The sequence below is a fragment of the Staurois parvus genome, unplaced genomic scaffold (assembly GCF_062004578.1).
Source record: "Staurois parvus isolate SC_StPar_1 unplaced genomic scaffold, SC_StPar_1.0 ptg000012l, whole genome shotgun sequence".
NCBI classification, from domain to species: Eukaryota; Metazoa; Chordata; class Amphibia; order Anura; family Ranidae; genus Staurois; species Staurois parvus.
In genome coordinates this window covers 8,699,842-8,725,271 of record NW_028317808.1, presented here as the reverse complement: position 1 = coordinate 8,725,271, position 25,430 = coordinate 8,699,842, and the positions used below count along the sequence as shown (strand labels likewise).

Sequence of the window (25,430 nt, the reverse complement as noted above, 5' to 3'; positions counted from 1 at the left end):
CAGTTCCTGCTTGTTCTTGGGGCATTTTCCCTTCAGTTTTGTCTTCAGCAAGTGAAATGCGTGCTCAATCGGATTCAGGTCAGGTGATTGACTTGGCCATTGCATAACATTCCACTTCTTTCCCTTAAAAAACTCTTTGGTTGCTTTTGCAGTATACTTTGGGTCATTGTCCATCTGCACTGTGAAGCGGCGTCCAATGAGTTCTGAAGCATTTGGCTGAATATGAGCAGATAATATTGCCCAAAACACTTCAGAATTCATCCTGCTGCTTTTGTCAGCAGTCACATCATCAATAAATACAAGAGAACCAGTTCCATTGGCAGCCATACATGCCCACGCCATGACACTACCACCACCATGCTTCACTGATGAGGTGGTATGCTTATGATCATGAGCAGTTCCTTTCCTTCTCCATACTCTTCTCTTCCCATCACTCTGGTACAAGTTGATATTGGTCTCATCTGTCCATAGGATGTTGTTCCAGAACTGTGAAGGCTTTTTTACATGTCGTTTGGCAAACTCTAATCTGGCCTTCCTGTTTTTGAGGCTCACCAATGGTTTACATCTTGTGGTGAACCCTCTGTATTCAATCTGGTGAATTCTTCTCTTGATTGTTGACTTTGACACACATACACCTACCTCCTGGAGAGTGTTCTTGATCTGGCCAACTGTTGTGAAGGGTGTTTTCTTCACCAGGGAAAGAATTCTTTGGTCATCCACCACAGTTGTTTTCTGTGGTCTTCTGGGTCTTTTGGTGTTGCTGAGCTCACCGGTGCGTTCCTTCTTTTTAAGAATGTTCCAAACAGTTGTTTTGGCCACGCCTAATGTTTTTGCTATCTCTCTGATGGATTTGTTTTGTTTTTTCAGCCTAATGATGGCTTGCTTCACTGATAGTGACAGCTCTTTGGATCTCATCTTGAGAGTTAACAGCAACAGATTCCAAATGCAAATAGCACACTAGAAATGAACTCTGGACCTTTTATCTGCTCATTGTAATTGGGATAATGAGGGAATAACACACACCTGGCCATGGAACAGCTGAGAAGCCAATTGTCCCATTATTTTTGGTCCCTTAACAAGTGGGAGGCACATATGGAAACAGTTGTAATTCCTACACCGTTCACCTGATTTGAATGTAAATACCCTCAAATTAAAGCTGACAGTCTGCAGTTAAAGCACATCTTGTTCTTTTCATTTCAAATCCATTGTGGTGGTGTATAGAGCCAAAAATGTTAGAGTTGTGTCGATGTCCCAATATTTATGGACCTCACTGTATATGAATATAAAGACACAGCAAACATAGAATAGCGAGGGAATTACAGGGTAAGTTACTTGCCTTGCCTGGTTTTAGCAAATTCAAGATGCAGAGCAGAATGGTTCTTTGATCTCCTCTGTTACGGTGTTACCTCGGAGATCTCTGTGTGTGTGAGTCTCTCAGACTAACTCACTTAACTCTCTTAAAGGTCCCTCTCAGGGGAAGGGAGGGGGGCTCTGACTTGGGAGTGGTCATCGGGAAACTCTACACTAAATTACCAGCTTCATATCTCGTGATATGAACCATACAGTTGACCTGAGGACTGTGCACTTATTCTGGTCGGTTTGATAATGAGTGAGCTTACATAGTTTTGGGTGATAAAAGTGACACCTCCGCAGACTGGCTGGCTCCACTTCTCATGTCTTCCTGGTTGTTCCACACCATTTGCCAGGAGATAAAGTTTGCCTCTCAGGAAGGGAGGAGGGTAGGAATGAGGCTGAGGAATGCCTCAAATAAACAGACAGAACACGAAAAAGAGGGTTGAGGGGGAACTCCGCTCCAATTCTGATGAGCAAGTTTGCCACAGACACTATGCATGAATCTGTCCCGACCCTGAGTTCTAGATCCAAAAAGACCAAACTGTTATCATGTGTTACTACATGCGTAAACTCAATGCTATAGGGATTCAGGTGACAGTATATCATCGATATATCGTGCATAGAGGAACAGGTTTGCCTCAAATGGTTATGGATCTTTAATGATTATGTGCAATAAAGCCATGGAAGTTGTATGCGACAGCCATCCTTAAGTCTCAGCCATTTTGTTTTTCATGAACAAAATTCTCTTTCTCCCCTCTTCCCTCCTCTTGAAAATTGAAGTTTGTTACAACTTACAGCCACAAATTCCAAGAGCCTCTTATCTTAAATAAAACACAAATAGAGGCCAGCTCCAGTGCTGTAAACTGCTAATTAGTCTTGGCAGGATGTCTGTTTTGCAAAAGCACTTTCCTCTGCCCTATCGTAAAACAATAACTCAGTCCAGCCATCACACATGACCTGTTAGGCCATTAGAGCTCTAGGAATGCAGAGCGTGCCATAAAACGTCTATTCCACATGTAACAATTCCGCATGCAATTCATAGAGTTCAACAGGAACTGGGCACATTAATATTAGGTATATATTTGAATATGACGAACCAATCCAGGTCCCACATGACTATGTTAGCACATACGAAAGGGGAGAAAACAGTATCTTCCCTCCTGGGTGACAAAGGTACGCTGTGTTTGGTATCCCTGGGTATAAAATATAATTCTGAATATTAATCTGCCAGTTGCTAGAATACCACCTGCACATATTGGAGGTTATTAATATTATTATGAAATTGTAGTTGGGACTTGGTCATAAACTTGGTGACCTCCTAGCACCCATCCCCTAAACTGAATGACTGTCCAGTTGTTCTGAGGCGACACCCCTTTAATATCATAGAAAAGGACTGACAGGCCTGGTGAAGGGGAGCTCTCATTTAACATCAACCAAGAAACAACTTAACGGACTTGAGAGCTAAGGCAACATTTTTGCTTGGACAATTGGACTCTGCTAAACCAGGACTTTGCAAGTATTCTGCCTTCTTTACTCCTTTCTTTTATTTCTCTATTGCTTTATTGTTCTCTTTATGTCTGTGTAACATCTTTTTCTGTAAATATTTTAATTGCACCATTTTGACCTTTTTTATAATAAACCCTAGTTTGAAAAAGTGTTGAAATTGTCTCTAAAGTTTTTAATGCAACTAAAGAATCCTTGTCTCTTGAAGAGTGCTACTGTATGTAATAATCATCTGAATAGACCTGTATGTGGTGACATTGTGTGTTACAGATGCTTATGCTAATATCATAGTGTTAATGCTAGGATTTGTGAGTTTCCTCTTTCTCTGTAAAAAGGCGGTGGTGGCAGTGTGAAGGGTTAATTGCGTAATTAATCAAACCCAGTAACAATCGCTCTCAGGCTGCTGGCACATAGATTGTGGTCCCGCGAGTTGGAAAATCTTTGTGCAGGGTGTAGCTGAGAGTGACATTGTTATGCAAGTGACAGCGCGGTGTCAGATTGGCTGGTCCTTTGTCACGAGTTGGTGAGAAGGGTAGGTGTTCCGTCACAGGGTCCAAATATGATGTTGTTTCCAAAAACCCATGAATATGTTGTCATAGCTTGGGGCAAACCTGGCCCCCATGGCCGTGGCCTTACTCTGCCTGTAGAACTGCCTTGTGAAGGTAAAGTAATTGTGAGTCAATGTGAACTCGATGCACTTCAATAAAAATTAAATATGAAAAGGGTGCAAAGAGTTGTCCTTGGATGTTGTATGGATGTGTATAATGATGACATATCCAAGGAGACCCACCTGTAACTCTCTTGCCAGTGGTAGCTAGACAAGATGTCAATAATGTGGCCAGAGTCCCTCACGTATGAAGGCAGATGTACGACCAAATCTTGTAAAAAGTAATTGATATAATGCCTAAATTATGCCTAAATTACTTGTAATCCCAGAGATGATGGGTCTACCTGGAGGGTTGGTCTTACTTTTGTGAATTTTGGGGATGTGATACAAGTGTAGAGTCATGGGAAATGATCTGTACAAAAAGGTCCAATCCTGCTTGGAAACTATCTTATTCTCTATAGCTGGATCAAGCAAATACTTGAGGGCAGGTTTATAAAATGCAATAGGATCCCCAGGGAGAAGCTCATAAGTGTCTTTGTTTGTCAGGAACCGAGCTGCTTCTGCCAAGTAGGTGGCCTTGTCTTTAATGACAAGGCCACCTCCTTTGTCTGCTTGTCTGATGACAATGTCCAAATTGTTTTTCTCTATTCTCAAGAGATCTCTTGTCTGTAGGGGTCATGCTAGCACAATGATCTTCCCTAGACTTTTTACACATTTTCTTGAACTCGGCATAAACCACCTCATAGAAGAAAACAATATGGTTCCGTTTTGCCCAATGTGGATGGAATGTTGATTTGGGCTTGAAGGGAGTGTGTTGCACCATACCCAAATTTGCATGCCCATGGGTCTCCAAAAACCATGGGCCATATTTCTCCAGATCACCAATTCCATCCTGTTCCACACACCCCTCAGCCCTCAGTTCTTCCAAAACAGCTAAAGCTTCATCCTCGGGGCCGATGTCACTATCCAAGTGATCAACTTCCCTCATTTCTTCTCCTGTTTCTATTTTTGAATCTTTGGTGGAAAAATATCTTTTGAGGTTGAGTGTCACGTACCTGATTGGAGACTGAAATGACGAGCTCGGCCTCACTTGTGTCACTAGCCCTGACCCCACTGGAAATGGAAGAGAGGGTATCTAGGGACCAGGGGACGAGAGCGCCAGTAGATGTTGTTTGCAGCTCTCGCAGTTGGAGACTTTGGAAGACTGATGAACCTCTGATTCAGAAACAGCAGTGTTATGCAGCGCTGGTATGGTAAATCACCATGTGTTCACCAGAGCAAGACAGGAAGCAGGGATGGGAGACAGGAGCAATGTCACAGGAATAGCCGGGGTCATCAATGGGCAGACAGCAAGGTACCAGATCATAAACAAGCCAAAGTCAGGAGCAGAGCCAAAGTCAGGAACCAGTATCAAGCAAGAGAGCAATCAGAGTCAGGTCAGGAACAAGCCGGGTCAGCAACAAGGAAATAACACAGGAACGAGCAGGAAACAGGGAACAGCTGAAGACCAGTCAGCACTCAGCACAGGCAGAGGCACCTCTTAAATAGTCCATCTGGCACCAATCTTCACCATGCATGTGCGTGATCGTGCATTTCTGTGCACATGCGCACGTCTATTCACCAGCCATCTCACGGGAATTCCCTTACAGTGAGATTCCGTGTGAACCTATTAAGGTCCACAAATAATTCAAATGGATTTGGAAGATTGGGGGGGCAAAATTCAAACTATTCTGTAGTAATTTTAAATCAGAATCACTAAAAACAACCCTGGAAAGATTGAAGATATTAATGGTACTGAGTTCCTGTATTATTTCTTTCCTCTTTTGAGACTTTGTCTCACCTCTCCCTCCTCTACGGGTTCTCCGGCAAGTTTCCGCCTGATGTTGTTTCCCATGGGAGATCCCATTTCTATGAAAGATGACTTGGAAGAACCAACGTGGAGGAAGGGGATGGTCTGCAATCCCCTGGTGTGGTAAGACCAATGACAGATGTGTTGTCATCCCTAGATGGGCCCTGTTCTACCTGAGGAAGCTCCCTGGGGAATCCCTTCGGTAAAGTGGAAGTTCTATTCAGATGTACTTTGGTGAACGGAATCTCTTGGCCTTATCCTCCCTTCATGGACACTGAAATGTGTTTCAGGATGACAGGACTCTCTAGGGTATTGAAATTTCTTATCTTTTCTGATATTATATTGCTTCCTGTACTTCCCGTTCTTTATGTGATTGTGAGTATCCTCCCCTTCCCCTTGGTCTATTCGACCCTAGATGGTGTGGTTGAGATAGGGGGTGGTAGACTTTCTCCTGAACAGGTCTGTATGGTCCCTGTCCTAGAATAGTGTCACCCCCTCCTCTGACCCTACTCACAAATGATCCAGAAGGCTGATCATGGTTAGGTGGTGCCAGATCGTCTAACTGTTCCCCCCTGGATACAGGCTGTGATTTCTTACACTTACAGTTGTGTTCAGGTCCTGCTAAGAAGTCCTCCCTATCGCTTTCAAATTTGTTGGCCTTTTTGCTGATCAAATCTACCTCAAATTCCACTGTTTTGTCATTAATTTTGTTATCCCATTCAGAAAAAAAAGCTATATGGGTGAAGGCCTCTAAATCCTTCTGTATTTGTGTGAGCTGAATGCAAATCTCCTCCAATTCCTCTCGAGATTTAAGGAGCATATTAGCTCCAAGCAGAGTCAAACTTCCCACCAAACGTTTAACTTTGGGTTGGAGTACTTTGTTTGAGCAAAAAGGTAGCTATAGATCTGGGGTGCTCAACATGTGAATATATGTGGCACAGGAAGAAAGAATTTGTCGGAGTGGACGGAAAGGCCTATCATATCAAACAGTACATCAATTGTGGGACACAGTTTGTCATTTACTGTTTAGTTTGCCCTTGTGGGCTTTTGTACGTGGGCCATACTTCACGTTCTCTTAGAATTAGATTTGGTGAACACAAGCGAAACATACTTCATGAATTTGACAAACACATGGTGTCTTGTATACTTCATGGATTTGACAAACACATGGTGTCCTGTCATTTCAGTGATGAGCATGAAAAAAGTCCCAAGGGACTTAAAGTATTTGGTATAGAGGCCATACAGGGTGACATCAATGTGGGCAGAAAGTTTTGTAAGCTTAGCAAAAGGGAATCCTTTTGGATGCATCAGTTGGGTTTCCTGGTCCCTAGGGGTCTCAATTATAGATTAGACATTCAGTCTTTAGTATGATTAGTTCAGATCCCAGTCCATATGTGTTCTCTAGGGGTGTCAGTATTGACAATAACCATTAGTGTCATTGGGGTTTTCCACTAGGTTTTTGGTGTGGTACCTCAGTACATTGAGGCCTCCCACATGCCTGGTTCTTGTACAGTCCCCACCATGTTCATTTGTATGACACCATGGGGCCGTATGTGGACATGTCTTTGTGCATGGGTGGATGACCCCCTTAGTTGATCCCACTGGGGGATCTGTCTTTTCAGATAGGCCTGGTTTACCCCTGGCCTGTTCTTACTCTCCCCTTTTGGTCCATGTCCCTGCCAATTTGTTGTATTTAGCGCTTGCTGGCTCCTTCTTATACACATTTAGCAAGTGCACACGTTACTTGCATTATATACATTTGTATACACTTTTTGATTTTATTACAGTTATTATCGTGTTTTTTAGTGCAGCCACATTCCCATTCATATATATATGGTTTTCCATATGTTTTTATAATGTTGATATGAGTTACATGTTATTTTTTGCGCATTTTATTAATATATAATTTTTATTTTATATATATATTTCCTCTGGGTGGCTTTTTTATATTTCCCCTGGGTGGCTTTTTTGAGTTTGGCCAAGGACACAGGGGCCCATGATCCCCGTCACTGGTCATGAGGCTTGAGAGGGCTACCGTCTCTCCAGTTCACTCTGCATATTTTCTTGGTACATAAGTAAGTTGTCCACCTTCATAATTTAAAACGGTTTTTTTACATATACATTGATATTTCCTCTTTGCCAATAAGTTTTCATGCATTGAATGATAATAGGTATTGCATTTTATTTCAGCATGTTAACTGCTTAAGGAGTGTGTGATTTAAAGTTTTCATCTAGGCATTCTAACAGGTGCGGGGCATAATGTTGGGCGGCAACTGGTGGGTTCCGCCCTTGTCATCTCCATACGGAGAGGATGTGGTGATGTCCTACACATGCTCTTTCCCCTATATATGGGGTATTGGCTCCTCCGGTTGTCTTAGCTCTGAGGAAGGGAGTTAGTCTCCCGAAACATGTCAGCTATTTCCAATCAGGCAGTTGTTTTTACAGGACCACTGTGTCTGGGACTAAAAGATTTGGCTCAATGTCTGTTTTTATGGTCTTTTTGTGAGTATGCATTTTTGTTACCTATTTTTAAATACATTTTTATCACAGTAATGCACGTGGAGAGTGCGCTCTCTTGTGTTTTCTCTTGATAGTGCTTAGATTCCCTGATCTTTGGAGGGCTGCACCTCAGCAAGTGACAGATACCGTGTTGTACTGAGGAAGTCAAACATTGGTGTTTTTCTATTTGATTGACTTTGCCAGGGAGTGTTCACCTTAAAGTGGCAGGCACTGGATCCCCTGCCTAGGGATTCCTTCAGACACCTGGATAGAGGAGGATTATCTGGGGTCTGAGGTGCTACACCAGAAGAGGATGGAGAGCTCTCCAAGAAGAGAATTTTGCTGTTTAAAGACTTGTACATAGTTCCAGGAAGTTGCCCTCAGTTGCCATTTCCTTGGGCATTCCATATACACCTTACCCCATCCGAGTTCTAAACACCTTAATCAGATCACAAAACCAAGCTTAAGGACTGGTTACTGTGTGCAGATCTAAGAATAATGTGTGCTGCCTGTCTCTGCAGGACTACAAGGGGTACCAAATCTTTAGTGACTCCTAAGGGAATAGTGCAATACCAGGATTTGCCTTTAGGTGGCTATGTGAATAAGCCTTGTCTCATTAAAACAGGACATGTGCATGATGGTACCCTGCGTATATCAACAGAATTTATTTATTTTACCTTTCAAAATGCAGATAGCCTAAATATAATTGCAGATCTTACCCAAGAGTAGCATATCCAGTACAATACATTTCTTTAACAAAATGTTTCTACATAAATTTTGCAACCAAAAAACAATTTTTTCTGTTTCTGTCTTATTTGTTTATGGAGGTGTATCCCCAGTTTCTGAAACAAGTCTTTACATTTAACAGATAATACATTATAATATGCAATGCATTGAAAGGTATTTCCAAAATGGAATTGTCAACATTCAGAATTATCAACTGGTGACAATAGTCTATGGTTAGAATTTGACAGCCACTTTCTCTGTTTGTTTTTTAACAGATTAATTTTGACCTTCTACCAGTATGATCGCATATTTTATTCTGCTAGTCAGGACTCAAAGATACAGCATAGTGCCTAAAGAATGGCATGCTAGATATAGTATGCATTTAAATACGTCAACACATTGGTAACACAACCAAACAGACAATTAGAAGTGTGGTAATCCTTGTACCCTTAACAGCTATACATCTTGGCTCAGAAAAAAAATATTGTAATCTGTGTTGTGGAAATAGAAACATTTGTTGCCTAGATTAGTTTAACCACTTGCCCTCCTGAGGATTTACCTCCCTTTCTGACCAGGCCATTTTTTGCGTTAAGGCGCTGCTTTACTTTAACTGATAATTGTGCGGTCATGCAATGCTGAACCCAAATGAATTTTATGTATCCTTTTTTTCCCTTGAATTGAGCTTTCTTTTGGTGGTATTTGATCGCCTGTGCATTTTTAATTTTTTTGCGCTTAAAAAAAAACAACAATTTTGAGAAAAAAAACCAAATTTTTGACTTTTTTTATTAAACAGTAAAAAAATAAAAAAAAAATAAAATTTCCAAAATGTATTCTGCTACATGCCTTTGCTGAAAAAATCCCAATACGTGTAAATTAATTGGTTTACGTGAACGTTATAGCGTTTACAAATGGCAATATATATACTGGGATTATTTGATTATTATTTATTTTTACTAGTATTGGCGGCAATCAGTGACTTCTAATGGGACTGCGGCGGCCATTCTGACACTGGGGGGAACTGACTTGGTGTCACTGACATACCCAGTGACACCAATACAGTGATCAGTGCTAAAAAAAAAAAGCACTGACACTGTACTAATGAAACTGGGCAGGAAGGGGTGAATGAGAGGGGCGATAAAAAGGGTTAACTGCGTGCTGGGTGTGTTTTACTGTGGGGCGGTGTCTGTGTGCTTCACTGTAAGCCCACTGCTTTGGATGGCTGTGCTGTGTGTGCTCACGCTGACAGGGAGGAGAACTGTTAGTAAATAAAACAGTTCTCCCCATCGGAGATCCTCGGTAATCACCAGAGCAGTAAATGGCGGCGTGGGTAGGGTGCGCACGCACCTTGTGCGCTCCCCCTACCCAGAAAAAGCAAAATCACGTATATATACATGCAATTTGGTGCACCCGTGCCGCCCTATAACAGTATTTCTGCTATAGGGTGGTCACAAAGTGGTTAAAGCAGTATTTTAAATATTTACATGATGTCACTTTCATTCTTAATGGTGGATGCACACTCAGAAGATTTATAGGAGAGCATTGTTGTAGGGTATCAGCTGAAAATGTTCAACATAACCTATCAGTTTGTTTTATTTTGTTTGTTTTTTTTGCTACTGCATTCAACATATACAGGGCATAAAATGAATGATATTCTATGAAAATTGTATAGGTCGATTTCTCCAAAAATATTTTGTCATACTCCTTAGCACCCTACTAGTTCGCCTTCAATCAAATCCACAATATGCCTCTTATTAACACATAGGGGATGATTTGCTAAATTTGGAGAGTGCAAAATCAGGTGCAGCTGCGTATGGTAGCCAATCAGCTTTTAATTTCAGCTTGTTCAATTGAGCTTTGACAGAAAAAAAAGCAACTGGAAGCGGATTGGTTCCTCTGCAAAGTTGCACCAGATTTTGCACTCTCCAGTTTTAGTAAACCAACCCCATAGTGACATTGGGCTTCTAGGGACTGTGCAAGTTCCACGTACCTCTGGCTTTAGATTAGAACCGACATCATGAGTTGGAACAGTCATCCCATGCACTGCCTTTAGGGTTCATTGGATATGAGATGACACGCTCCCATCCTGATGTTTAGCTAAGTGCAGTAGTAGGCATCTGTGACAGACCCAACCAGGACAGGGGTGTATAAAACCTGTATTATTGTTGAAGAGTTACACTTTTGCACCTAAGCTAGTGTCGCCTGGCCTTGGGAGCAATGCCCAGCTATAATACCTTGGTCCTGTGTCACAGCAGAGAAGAAGCAGTTATCTGATGGAATCACCCAAACTGGGTGACAGGAGGTCCGTCACAGCATCCAGTTAGGACACTGTTTTAATATGCTCACCAAAATGCTCAAGGACAGTTTTATGCAGGTGTTTTCATGTTTCAATAAACTATAAAAGAAAGTGGGTGGGAGGACACACAAATAGGCAGGCAGTGTTTGGATGGTCCCCAGAAGCCCAAGGAAACCTAGTCTTACTCTTGCTGGGTGCTATCACATTGGAAATTAATTAATCAGCATGCTCTTTCTGGGTGCCATCACAGTGGAAATTCATTTCTCAGCATGGTAAGAATGTCTTTACTTAAACAATGAAAATATATTCATAAATGGAAGGATGAAATGCATTTCAGTGTTTGGAAATGGTTAGCAATATTTCATGCACAAAATAACCAGTACCAATCTTTTGCAAACTATTTTAAAAAACAAAGAAAAGGAAATGGGGACAAAAGTAAGAATGTTTGCCATAGTGACCAGTCATATTCCTTGTTCTATTTTCGCATACAATGAAAAAATTAAACCTTCATGACACCCATTTACAGAAACATAAATCACTGTACATACTAATTCAAGTAAAATCTCTGTTGACTTGTTCCTACCTAAAAAATACAGTCGCGCTGGTATAACTTTGAGCTTGTGATGGTTTTCCTTGTCTCAGATCATCTGCAACCTGTTTTGGCAGCATACCTTTGGACAAAGAATACGTAGAAACATTACAATTTGTTTAACAAGCTTATACTGTATAGGCATCCATTTTATTTGTTGGGTTTTATTGCCACCATATTTTTACATATTTATGTTTATTAGTAATCACATGCAGGATCAGTTATTACCCATGACTGTTAGTATCTAATCCATTGTAGGTAAGAGTTACATTTTGCTTTTCCCCTGACTTGAAAATCACAAAGAACAAGATAAGTAAATCAAACTTCTTGGGTAAAAACAGTATGCATGGAAGGTCTGGGCTTCAATCTAAGCCAACACTAGTAAGATATGTTGGGGTCTTGGCCCTGTGTGGGCACACTTTACTATTCAGACCTCAGAGTGAAACCTGCACTCAATGGCATATGGTGGCCATTACATAGCTAACTGCTCCCAATTCAGACCTGTGATCACAGGATCTGGCAAAATGAAGTTTTCTGGCATCAACTTCCTATGATCTAAAATTTCAAGTGACCGAATGCTGAGAATCGCAAAGTACGTGGATGCTGAAACATGTAAAAAGCTGAGTCACAATAAACCATGTCCTCTAAAGATACTGGCCTTTCACCATGTCCATAAATCACAGAAGTTTTGCATTGCCCCCCCCCCCCCTTTTTTTGTAGCACACAAACATCTGTCTCTATCAGGACCACTTAGTTTTGTTTGCCCACTCTTCCCAAGCTCCTCTCTCTACCCTGCTTAGATAGTCCCTGAAAACAAACCTTCATTATCTTCAGTAAGGTTTGCCCAACACAAACAGCAATGTGTATCATCCCAGGTGTTCAAATCATTTTATAAATATATAAACAGTGTTTTCCTTCCCAACATTTTCCATATTGTTGATAAAAAGAATGGTGAATAAAAAGGCACATACTGTATACAAATTAATTGATGTGTTGGTCTACAAGGAAACACTAATGGTAACATATGTCAACTTTTGTTTTAGAATATGCACTATAAGCTACCAGGGTATGCCTTTTATTATGATAGCTCATTCCCTCTCTAGAGTGCTCTGAAAACACTAAACTTCATGACACGGTGACAATGGGCACACCTACTCCTACAAGGCAGTGCCTGGTTCCTAAATACTAACCGCAAAATGCAAGTATTTTCATATTGGAGGACCTGCCTATCCAAATATAGTGTTTGAGAAATTTTTATTTTTAACAGAATGTGTACTGTGTTGTAAAAAATCTCCTTTCTTTGGTATGGCCAGGACGAAAAAAAAAAAAAAAAATAAGATAATGTATTGATATATACTGTGCAAACGTTTTAGGCAGGTGTGAAGAATGCTTTCAAAAAATAAATTTGAATTGTTTATTTTTATCAATTTACAAAATACAAAGTGAGCAAACAGAAGAAAAATCTAAATCAAATCAATATTTTATGTGACTACCCTTTGGCTGCAAACCAACATTACATTCTTACATTTGCATACTTTGTACACTTTGTACTTTGCACAAATTAGGAATTTTGTAGGAGTAGAGTCAGGTGTATGATTAACAAATTATACCAAGCAGCTAATGATCATCAATTTCATGTATAGGTTGAAACACAGTCATTAACTGAAACAGAAACAGCTGTGTAGGAGGCTTAAAACTGGGTGAAGAACAGCCAAACTCTGTTACTAAAGTGAGATTGTGGAAGTCGGTTTCATGTCACAGGTCATACACCATGGCAATAGTTAGCACAGCAACAAAACACAAGGTAGTTATACTGCATCAGCAAGGTCTCTCCAGGCAAAAATGTCATAGCAGACAGGGGTGTCAAGATTTGTTGTTTAAGCTCTTTTGAAGAAGCATAAAGAAACTGGCAATGCTGAGGACTATAAACACAGTGGTCAGTCAATGTAACAATGCAGCAAATTAAAGACACATTATGCTTACTTCCTGTTGACACTGCAAGATGTCCAACACTGCCATTAGCATAGCACTGGTGGATACCAGTGGGACCCAGGTACACCCATCTACTGTTCAAAGTCTGTACAGAAGTGGTCTTCATGAAAGAATTGCAGCCAAAAAGCCAAACTTCCAATTTGGAAACAAGGCTAAGCGACTTAACTATGCACATAAACATAGGAACTGGGGTGCAGAAAAATGGCAGCAGGTGCTCTGGACGGATGAGCCAAAGTTTAAAATATCTGGCTGTAGTAGAAGGCAGTTTGTTCACTGAAGGACTAGAGAGTTGTACAATAATGAGTGTCTGCAGGCAACTGTGAAGCATGGTAGAGGTTCCTTGCACATTTCTGGCTGCATTTCTGTGGATGGAGTTGGAGATTTGGTCAGGATCAATGATGTCCTCAATGCTGAGAATTACAGGCAGATACTTATCCATCATGCCATACCATCAAGGAGGCATGTGATTGGCCCCACATTTATTCTGCAGCAGGACAATGGCCCCAAACATACAGCCAATATCAATAAGAACTGTCTTCAGCATAAAGAAGAACAAGGAGTCCTGAAAGTGATGGCTTGGCCCCCAAAGAGCCCTGATTTCAACATAGTCGAGTCTGTCTGGGATTACATGAAAAGACAGAAGGATCTGAGGCAGTCTACATCCACAGAAGATCTGTGGTTAGTTCTCCAAGACGGTTGGAACAACCTACCTTGCGATTTCTTTAAAAAACTGTGTGCAAGTGTACCTAGAAGGATTGATGCTGTTTTGAAGGCAAAGGGTGGTCATACCAAATATTGATTTGGATATCAGAAGTCTCAGTAGGAGGTTTCTACCAAAGAAAGATGTGAATCAAACAGCTCTACTGTGCAGTCTCCTTAGCTAATCTAGTATAGTGCTCTTGAAATCCTTTGATGTGTATTAAATCTTTATTTGTAAAACTTAAGTTGTATATAGTAAATAAAAACCACTGTCTAAAAATTTATTAAAATGACTGGAACAGACACAAAAAACTGTTTAAAAACATACCATCTTTAAAAAGACAAAAATGTAACTGTTTGCATAAGTACTTTATTAGATCCACTGTGTGCTCTGGGGGAACATGACATCTCATTAGAAGGGTATGCTGTGACACCGTATGGTATCTGCTCTACAATATTATAATTAGTTTATGTTATTTGCACCAATACCAGATTACTTCATCTGTTTTGGTGATATACACTAATATCCTGGTGGCAGCAAAGCATTTATGAGCAATTTCTGTGAATAAGGATTTCATCACTGAATAGTTTTTTCATTACTTAAAGAAAATACATGGCAGGGTAATGGAAATTCAAGTATTTACATTTTCTGAACAAGCAGTAAATTAACCTTAAAGATCTCATGACCCATGTGACTGCAGGCACTGCGCAGCAATTAATTCTCAATTTCCCCAGCAGAAACATATGTCTCTTTTCACACCTGAGTGTTTTGCAGTGTGCTTCTCTATGCCTGAGTACACCGAACACGCAGAATCCTACTGTTGGTAATTTTGCCTGTTCACATTTCAGTGATTAGTCATTTGTGTACTCAATTCCCTATGCTCAAAAAAGTACATGAGCTATTTTTTTGGTCCCATAGACTTCAGTGGAGGTACCTGGAAGTGCTCTTCTGAAAAACTCCTCTCCTCCTCTAGAACCCCTCCTCACCTCTAGGACTGCTAACTTCTCCTTGATCAGCCAAGGAAACAAACAACTGAAGCTTGAAACTCATGCAAAACATGTTGCTCAGAACTTGTAAAGGGCTTTAAAAACACCCCAAAATGCTTCAATATTACAGGAATATGCTCCGCTCAGGTGAGAATGCAGACTAAGTCCTTCTTTTAGCAGCTCACCTCTCCCTGCCCCTCCTACCCAGTAATGACTTTGCAACCTTCCAGTCTTCTCATCTCCAAAATAAATACAGAGCAAGGACACATAATGAGTGGAGAACAGAGTGCTCAGACCTTACTTGAATTACAACACTGCAATCCTAGAATAAATTGCTCCACAGTACCTGCAGTGAGTCAGTGAGACCTTTGTTTATAAATACTTCACAAGCTGTAAATAAGCTTTAAATACTTGAATGTCCATCGCCTGGTTACAGACTCACTTTAACATCATGCCAAATTCCCCACCTGCAGCTGCATGTACACAAAGGGGTGGGTTGCTTGTGACAATATTGACCTAATGTGACCACATGGCCAAGCTCATCACTAGAGATGAGCGAAGTATTCAAAAATTCGATTCGACTGATTCGGCGAATTCGTGGAAAAATTTCGATTCGAGTCGAATATATTCGCTGTGAATTTAACTTAAAAAAGGGTGTTTCTAGGCTTCAGAGAGACTTAATATTAGTGCAGAACACTGTACCTTTAATTTAAATGCCCTTGGAGTCTGCTGGGGAAGAGAAATAATACTGTCAGTCAGTATGACATGCAGATGAGTGCCGTCGATCTTAGAATCACCGCACACTTCACTCATTTGGGCAGTCACGGGGCCAAAACCAGAGTGTGGAGCTACAGTGTGGCGGTGGAGGCAGCAGCAATGGGAGGCCATATAGCACCCTATGACAAAAATGGAAACCACCAGCAGTGTGAGGAGACCTGAAAGTGGCACATGGCAGAGTGTGGCGATGGAAACAGCAGCAATGGGAGGCCGTACAGGGACCCATGACACACTCTGGACCTGGCAGCAGCATGAGGAGGCGGTACAGGAGCCCATGACAGATTACGGGCCTGGCAGCAGCATGAGGAGTCGGTACGGGGGCCCATGGCAGATTACGGGCCTGGCAGCAGCAATGGGAGGCCGTACAGGGACCCATGACACACTCTGGACCTGGCAGCAGCATGGGGAGGCGGTACAGGGGCCCATGACAGATTACGGGCCTGGCAGCAGCATGAGGAGTCGGTACGGGGGCCCATGTCACACTCTGGACCTGGCAGCAGCATGAGGAGGCGGTACAGGGGCGCATGACAGATTACGAGCCTGGCAGCAGCAACTTGGACAGGAGGACGTTCAGTTTCTGCACCGTCGGGTGCGTGCTCGCAAACTGTTGTCTCTTGGAAACGGATTCCAAGAAAGACTGCTGACGGAATCCGTGAAGAGGAGTAGCAGGAGAAGGAGCATCTGAACGAGCGGAATATGCCAACAAGCGACAACAGGGGCCCATGACAGATTACGGGCCTGGCAGCAGCATGAGGAGTCGGTACGGGGGCCCATGGCAGATTAGGGGCCTGGCAGCAGCTATGGGAGGCCCGTAATCTGCCAGCACCCTATGACAAAAAATGGAACACACCAGCAGTGTGAGGAGACCTGAAAGTGGCACATGGCAGAGTGTGGCGATGGAGACAGCAGCAATGGGAGGCCGTACAGGGACCCATGAGAGACTCTGGACCTGGCAGCAGCATGAGGAGGCGGTATAGGGGCCCATGGCAGATTAGGGGCCTGGCAGCAGCTATGGGAGGCCCGTAATCTGCCAGCACCCTATGACAAAAAATGGAACACACCAGCAGTGTGAGGAGACCTGAAAGTGGCACATGGCAGAGTGTGGCGATGGAGACAGCAGCAATGGGAGGCCGTACAGGGACCCATGAGAGACTCTGGACCTGGCAGCAGCATGAGGAGGCGGTATAGGGGCCCATGGCAGATTAGGGGCCTGGCAGCAGCTATGGGAGGCCCGTAATCTGCCAGCACCCTATGACAAAAAATGGAACACACCAGCAGTGTGAGGAGACCTGAAAGTGGCACATGGCAGAGTGTGGCGATGGAGACAGCAGCAATGGGAGGCCGTACAGGGACCCATGAGAGACTCTGGACCTGGCAGCAGCATGAGGAGGCGGTATAGGGGCCCATGGCAGATTAGGGGCCTGGCAGCAGCTATGGGAGGCCCGTAATCTGCCAGCACCCTATGACAAAAAATGGAACACACCAGCAGTGTGAGGAGACCTGAAAGTGGCACATGGCAGAGTGTGGCGATGGAGACAGCAGCAATGGGAGGCCGTACAGGGACCCATGAGAGACTCTGGACTTGGCAGCAGCATGAGGAGGCGGTATAGGGGCCCATGGCAGATTAGGGGCCTGGCAGCAGCTATGGGAGGCCCGTAATCTGCCAGCACCCTATGACAAAAAATGGAACACACCAGCAGTGTGAGGAGACCTGAAAGTGGCACATGTTTGGGGCATGATTCATGGCGGATTTAGTCAGTTGTGTCAGGAACTGGTGGTTTGAAATCCAGACTAATCCACGCCTGATTCATTTTCACAAACGTGAGTCTCTCCACACTTTGGGTGGACAGTCGTGTCCTCCGCGGAGTTGCAATACCTCCTGCCGCACTAAACACGCGCTCCGATGCCACGCTACTGGCCGGGCATGACAGCCTTTCAAGGGCAAATTCAGCTAGTTGGGGCCAAAGGTCAAGTTTCGTTGCCCAGTAGTCAAGGGGATTGTCTACCTCGGTTGGCAGGGTGCTGTCCAAGTAGGCCTAAGCCTGTTGTTTGAGGTCCTGCTCCAGGTCCACCTGATGCTGCTGCTGCTGCTGCTGCGGCTGGTTAGTAGTTTCCTCACTGCGCTGGTGAAGAAAGCTACTCATCATCGACTGCAGACTGAGGCAGCCGCTGCTGGTGGAGCTGCCACTGCTCCTACCACCCCACCCCTCCCCTGCTGCCATGGCAGCGGAACGCGAGCGCACAGGGCCCACAGTGTCTGAGGATGGACGTTGGCGCAGACAGGCAGAGACCAGCTGACTACATAGGTGGTTTTTATAGTACGTTATTTTGGCCTCCCTCTCAGCAGGTGTGAAAAAGGCCACCATTTTTGAACGGTAGCGAGGGTCCAACAAGGTGGACAGCCAAAAGTCATCCCTCTGTCTGATGGTTATTATTCGGCTGTCGCTACGCAAGCAAGCGAGCATGCTATGGGCCATTTGTGCCAAGGAATGCGAGGGACTCCCTGCCTCCATCTCCACAGCATACTGCCACGGTGCGTCTGGGTCCTCTGTCTCCTCTTCCTCCTCCTCTACCAGATGCTCCTGCTCCTCCACTCCTGTCCGCTGAGTGGAAAAACCACCCATTTCACTCAATAATTCCTGAGCACCAATGTCCTCCTCTACCTCCTCCTCTTCTTCCTGTCCTGCCCCCACAGGGGTCATGTGGTGTTGAGATCTGTGCGCCACGTCTACCGCACCCTGACCAGCCATTGTTAACAGCATTTGTTCCAGGACGTGCAACAGAGGAATGACGTCGTTCATCCCATAGTCCTGCCGACTCACGAATAGCGTGGCCTCCTCAAAGGGCCTGAGCAAGCGCAGGTGTCACGCATGAGCTGCCAATGGCTGACATCTAAGTTACACAGGGAGTACCTTTATCCGCTTTTAACATCAGGAAATCTGTGATGGCCTTTTGCTGTTCGTAAAGGCGGTCTAACATATGTAGGGTTGAATTCCACCTTGTTGCAACGTCACAGCATGAGGAGTCGGTATAGGGGCCCATGGCAGATTAGGGGCCTGGCAGCAGCTATGGGAGGCCCGTAATCTGCCAGCACCCTATGTCAAAAAATTCAACACACCAGCAGTGTGAGGAGACCTGAAAGTGGCACATGGCAGAGTGTGGCGATGGAGACAGCAGCAATGGGAGGCCGTACAGGGACCCATGAGAGACTCTGGACCTGGCAGCAGCATGAGGAGGCGGTATATAGGGGCCTATGGCAGATTAGGGGCCTGGCAGCAGCTATAGGAGGCCCGTAATCTGCCAGCACCCTATGTCAAAAAATTCAACACACCAGCAGTGTGAGGAGACCTGAAAGTGGCACATGGCAGAGTGTGGCGATGGAGACAGCAGCAATGGGAGGCCGTACAGGGACCCATGACAGACTCTGGACTTGGCAGCAGCATGAGGAGGCGGTATATAGGGGCCCATGGCAGATTAGGGGCCTGGCAGCAGCTATGGGAGGCCCGTAATCTGCCAGCACCCTATGTCAAAAAAATCAACACACCAGCAGTGTGTGAGGAGACCTGAAAGTGGCACATGGCAGAGTGTGGCGATGGAGACAGCAGCAATGGGAGGCCGTACAGGGACCCATGAGAGACTCTGGACCTGGCAGCAGCATGAGGAGGCGGTATATAGGGGCCTATGGCAGATTAGGGGCCTGGCAGCAGCTATAGGAGGCCCGTAATCTGCCAGCACCCTATGTCAAAAAATTCAACACACCAGCAGTGTGTGAGGAGACCTGAAAGTGGCACATGGCAGAGTGTGGCGATGGAGACAGCAGCAATGGGAGGCCGTACAGGGACCCATGAGAGACTCTGGACCTGGCAGCAGCATGAGGAGGCGGTATATAGGGGCCTATGGCAGATTAGGGGCCTGGCAGCAGCTATAGGAGGCCCGTAATCTGCCAGCACCCTATGTCAAAAAATTCAACACACCAGCAGTGTGAGGAGACCTGAAAGTGGCACATGGCAGAGTGTGGCGATGGAGACAGCAGCAATGGGAGGCCGTACAGGGACCCATGACAGACTCTGGACTTGGCAGCAGCATGAGGAGGCGGTATATAGGGGCCCATGGCAGATTAGGGGCCTGGCAGCAGCTATGGGAGGCCCGTAATCTGCCAGCACCCTATGTCAAAAAAATCAACACACCAGCAGTGTGTGAGGAGACCTGAAAGTGGCACATGGCAGAGTGTGGCGATGGAGACAGCAGCAATGGGAGGCCGTACAGGGACCCATGAGAGACTCTGGACCTGGCAGCAGCATGAGGAGGCGGTATATAGGGGCCTATGGCAGATTAGGGGCCTGGCAGCAGCTATAGGAGGCCCGTAATCTGCCAGCACCCTATGTCAAAAAATTCAACACACCAGCAGTGTGTGAGGAGACCTGAAAGTGGCACATGGCAGAGTGTGGCGATGGAGACAGCAGCAATGGGAGGCCGTACAGGGACCCATGAGAGACTCTGGACTTGGCAGCAGCATGAGGAGGCGGTATAGGGGCCCATGGCAGATTAGGGGCCTGGCAGCAGCTATGGGAGGCCCGTAATCTGCCAGCACCCTATGACAAAAAATGGAACACACCAGCAGTGTGAGGAGACCTGAAAGTGGCACATGTTTGGGGCATGATTCATGGCGGATTTAGTCAGTTGTGTCAGGAACTGGTGGTTTGAAATCCAGACTAATCCACGCCTGATTCATTTTCACAAACGTGAGTCTCTCCACACTTTGGGTGGACAGTCGTGTCCTCCGCGGAGTTGCAATACCTCCTGCCGCACTAAACACGCGCTCCGATGCCACGCTACTGGCCGGGCATGACAGCCTTTCAAGGGCAAATTCAGCTAGTTGGGGCCAAAGGTCAAGTTTCATTGCCCAGTAGTCAAGGGGATTGTCTACCTCGGTTGGCAGGGTGCTGTCCAAGTAGGCCTAAGCCTGTTGTTTGAGGTCCTGCTCCAGGTCCACCTGATGCTGCTGCTGCTGCTGCTGCGGCTGGTTAGTAGTTTCCTCACTGCGCTGGTGAAGAAAGCTACTCATCATCGACTGCAGACTGAGGCAGCCGCTGCTGGTGGAGCTGCCACTGCTCCTACCACCCCACCCCTCCCCTGCTGCCATGGCAGCGGAACGCGAGCGCACAGGGCCCACAGTGTCTGAGGATGGACGTTGGCGCAGACAGGCAGAGACCAGCTGACTACATAGGTGGTTTTTATAGTACGTTATTTTGGCCTCCCTCTCAGCAGGTGTGAAAAAGGCCACCATTTTTGAACGGTAGCGAGGGTCCAACAAGGTGGACAGCCAAAAGTCATCCCTCTGTCTGATGGTTATTATTCGGCTGTCGCTACGCAAGCAAGCGAGCATGCTATGGGCCATTTGTGCCAAGGAATGCGAGGGACTCCCTGCCTCCATCTCCACAGCATACTGCCACGGTGCGTCTGGGTCCTCTGTCTCCTCTTCCTCCTCCTCTACCAGATGCTCCTGCTCCTCCACTCCTGTCCGCTGAGTGGAAAAACCACCCATTTCACTCAATAATTCCTGAGCACCAATGTCCTCCTCTACCTCCTCCTCTTCTTCCTGTCCTGCCCCCACAGGGGTCATGTGGTGTTGAGATCTGTGCGCCACGTCTACCGCACCCTGACCAGCCATTGTTAACAGCATTTGTTCCAGGACGTGCAACAGAGGAATGACGTCGTTCATCCCATAGTCCTGCCGACTCACGAATAGCGTGGCCTCCTCAAAGGGCCTGAGCAAGCGCAGGTGTCACGCATGAGCTGCCAATGGCTGACATCTAAGTTACACAGGGAGTACCTTTATCCGCTTTTAACATCAGGAAATCTGTGATGGCCTTTTGCTGTTCGTAAAGGCGGTCTAACATATGTAGGGTTGAATTCCACCTTGTTGCAACGTCACAGCATGAGGAGTCGGTAAAGGGGCCCATGGCAGATTAGGGGCCTGGCAGGAGCTATGGGAGGCCCGTAATCTGCCAGCACCCTATGTCAAAAAATTCAACACACCAGCAGTGTGCGAGGAGACCTGAAAGTGGCACATGGCAGAGTGTGGCGATGGAGACAGCAGCAATGGGAGGCCGTACAGGGACCCATGAGAGACTCTGGACCTGGCAGCAGCATGAGGAGGCGGTATATAGGGGCCTATGGCAGATTAGGGGCCTGGCAGCAGCTATAGGAGGCCCGTAATCTGCCAGCACCCTATGTCAAAAAAATCAACACACCAGCAGTGTGTGAGGAGACCTGAAAGTGGCACATGGCAGAGTGTGGCGATGGAGACAGCAGCAATGGGAGGCCGTACAGGGACCCATGAGAGACTCTGGACCTGGCAGCAGCATGAGGAGGCGGTATATAGGGGCCTATGGCAGATTAGGGGCCTGGCAGCAGCTATAGGAGGCCCGTAATCTGCCAGCACCCTATGTCAAAAAATTCAACACACCAGCAGTGTGTGAGGAGACCTGAAAGTGGCACATGGCAGAGTGTGGCGATGGAGACAGCAGCAATGGGAGGCCGTACAGGGACCCATGAGAGACTCTGGACCTGGCAGCAGCATGAGGAGGCGGTATATAGGGGCCTATGGCAGATTAGGGGCCTGGCAGCAGCTATAGGAGGCCCGTAATCTGCCAGCACCCTATGTCAAAAAATTCAACACACCAGCAGTGTGAGGAGACCTGAAAGTGGCACATGGCAGAGTGTGGCGATGGAGACAGCAGCAATGGGAGGCCGTACAGGGACCCATGACAGACTCTGGACCTGGCAGCAGCATGAGGAGGCGGTATATAGGGGCCCATGGCAGATTAGGGGCCTGGCAGCAGCTATGGGAGGCCCGTAATCTGCCAGCACCCTATGTCAAAAAATTCAACACACCAGCAGTGTGTGAGGAGACCTGAAAGTGGCACATGGCAGAGTGTGGCGATGGAGACAGCAGCAATGGGAGGCCGTACAGGGACCCATGAGAGACTCTGGACTTGGCAGCAGCATGAGGAGGCGGTATATAGGGGCCTATGGCAGATTAGGGGCCTGGCAGCAGCTATAGGAGGCCCGTAATCTGCCAGCACCCTATGTCAAAAAATTCAACACACCAGCAGTGTGTGAGGAGACCTGAAAGTGGCGCATGGCAGAGTGTGGCGATGGAGACAGCAGCAATGGGAGGCCGTACAGGGACCCATGAGAGACTCTGGACCTGGCAGCAGCATGAGGAGGCGGTATATAGGGGCCTATGGCAGATTAGGGGCCTGGCAGCAGCTATAGGAGGCCCGTAATCTGCCAGCACCCTATGTCAAAAAATTCAACACACCAGCAGTGTGTGAGGAGACCTGAAAGTGGCACATGGCAGAGTGTGGCGATGGAGACAGCAGCAATGGGAGGCCGTACAGGGACCCATGAGAGACTCTGGACCTGGCAGCAGCATGAGGAGGCGGTATATAGGGGCCTATGGCAGATTAGGGGCCTGGCAGCAGCTATAGGGGGCCCGTAATCTGCCAGCACCCTATGTCAAAAAATTCAACACACCAGCAGTGTGTGAGGAGACCTGAAAGTGGCACATGGCAGAGTGTGGCGATGGAGACAGCAGCAATGGGAGGCCGTACAGGGACCCATGAGAGACTCTGGACTTGGCAGCAGCATGAGGAGGCGGTATATAGGGGCCTATGGCAGATTAGGGGCCTGGCAGCAGCTATAGGAGGCCCGTAATCTGCCAGCACCCTATGTCAAAAAATTCAACACACCAGCAGTGTGTGAGGAGACCTGAAAGTGGCACATGGCAGAGTGTGGCGATGGAGACAGCAGCAATGGGAGGCCGTACAGGGACCCATGAGAGACTCTGGACCTGGCAGCAGCATGAGGAGGCGGTATATAGGGGCCTATGGCAGATTAGGGGCCTGGCAGCAGCTATAGGAGGCCCGTAATCTGCCAGCACCCTATGTCAAAAAATTCAACACACCAGCAGTGTGAGGAGACCTGAAAGTGGCACATGGCAGAGTGTGGCGATGGAGACAGCAGCAATGGGAGGCCGTACAGGGACCCATGACAGACTCTGGACTTGGCAGCAGCATGAGGAGGCGATATATAGGGGCCCATGGCAGATTAGGGGCCTGGCAGCAGCTATGGGAGGCCCGTAATCTGCCAGCACCCTATGTCAAAAAATTCAACACACCAGCAGTGTGAGGAGACCTGAAAGTGGCACATGGCAGAGTGTGGCGATGGAGACAGCAGCAATGGGAGGCCGTACAGGGACCCATGACAGACTCTGGACCTGGCAGCAGCATGAGGAGGCGGTATATAGGGGCCCATGGCAGATTAGGGGCCTGGCAGCAGCTATGGGAGGCCCGTAATCTGCCAGCACCCTATGTCAAAAAATTCAACACACCAGCAGTGTGTGAGGAGACCTGAAAGTGGCACATGGCAGAGTGTGGCGATGGAGACAGCAGCAATGGGAGGCCGTACAGGGACCCATGAGAGACTCTGGACTTGGCAGCAGCATGAGGAGGCGGTATATAGGGGCCTATGGCAGATTAGGGGCCTGGCAGCAGCTATAGGAGGCCCGTAATCTGCCAGCACCCTATGTCAAAAAATTCAACACACCAGCAGTGTGTGAGGAGACCTGAAAGTGGCACATGGCAGAGTGTGGCGATGGAGACAGCAGCAATGGGAGGCCGTACAGGGACCCATGAGAGACTCTGAACCTGGCAGCAGCATGAGGAGGCGGTATATAGGGGCCTATGGCAGATTAGGGGCCTGGCAGCAGCTATAGGAGGCCCGTAATCTGCCAGCACCCTATGTCAAAAAATTCAACACACCAGCAGTGTGAGGAGACCTGAAAGTGGCACATGGCAGAGTGTGGCGATGGAGACAGCAGCAATGGGAGGCCGTACAGGGACCCATGACAGACTCTGGACTTGGCAGCAGCAAGAGGAGGCGATATATAGGGGCCCATGGCAGATTAGGGGCCTGGCAGCAGCTATGGGAGGCCGTAATCTGCCAGCACCCTATGTCAAAAAATTCAACACACCAGCAGTGTGAGGAGACCTGAAAGTGGCACATGGCAGAGTGTGGCGATGGAGACAGCAGCAATGGGAGGCCGTACAGGGACCCATGACAGACTCTGGACTTGGCAGCAGCATGAGGAGGCGGTATATAGGGGCCCATGGCAGATTAGGGGCCTGGCAGCAGCTATGGGAGGCCCGTAATCTGCCAGCACCCTATGTCAAAAAATTCAACACACCAGCAGTGTGTGAGGAGACCTGAAAGTGGCACATGGCAGAGTGTGGCGATGGAGACAGCAGCAATGGGAGGCCGTACAGGGACCCATGAGAGACTCTGGACTTGGCAGCAGCATGAGGAGGCGGTATATAGGGGCCTATGGCAGATTAGGGGCCTGGCAGCAGCTATAGGAGGCCCGTAATCTGCCAGCACCCTATGTCAAAAAATTCAACACACCAGCAGTGTGTGAGGAGACCTGAAAGTGGCACATGGCAGAGTGTGGCGATGGAGACAGCAGCAATGGGAGGCCGTACAGGGACCCATG

General features: G+C 46.6%; 1 protein-coding gene across 1 annotated transcript in view; it reads right to left on the bottom strand.

Moving 5' to 3' along the window:
• LOC149473686 (atrial natriuretic peptide receptor 1-like) overlaps positions 1-25,430 on the bottom strand; it is a 206,497-nt gene that overhangs the window by 35,755 nt on the left and 145,312 nt on the right. Inside the window, exon 18 of the mRNA XM_089674786.1 lies at positions 11,414-11,501. Coding sequence (XP_089530912.1) covers positions 11,414-11,501 — 88 coding nt within the window. The remainder of the gene's footprint in view (positions 1-11,413; positions 11,502-25,430) is intronic.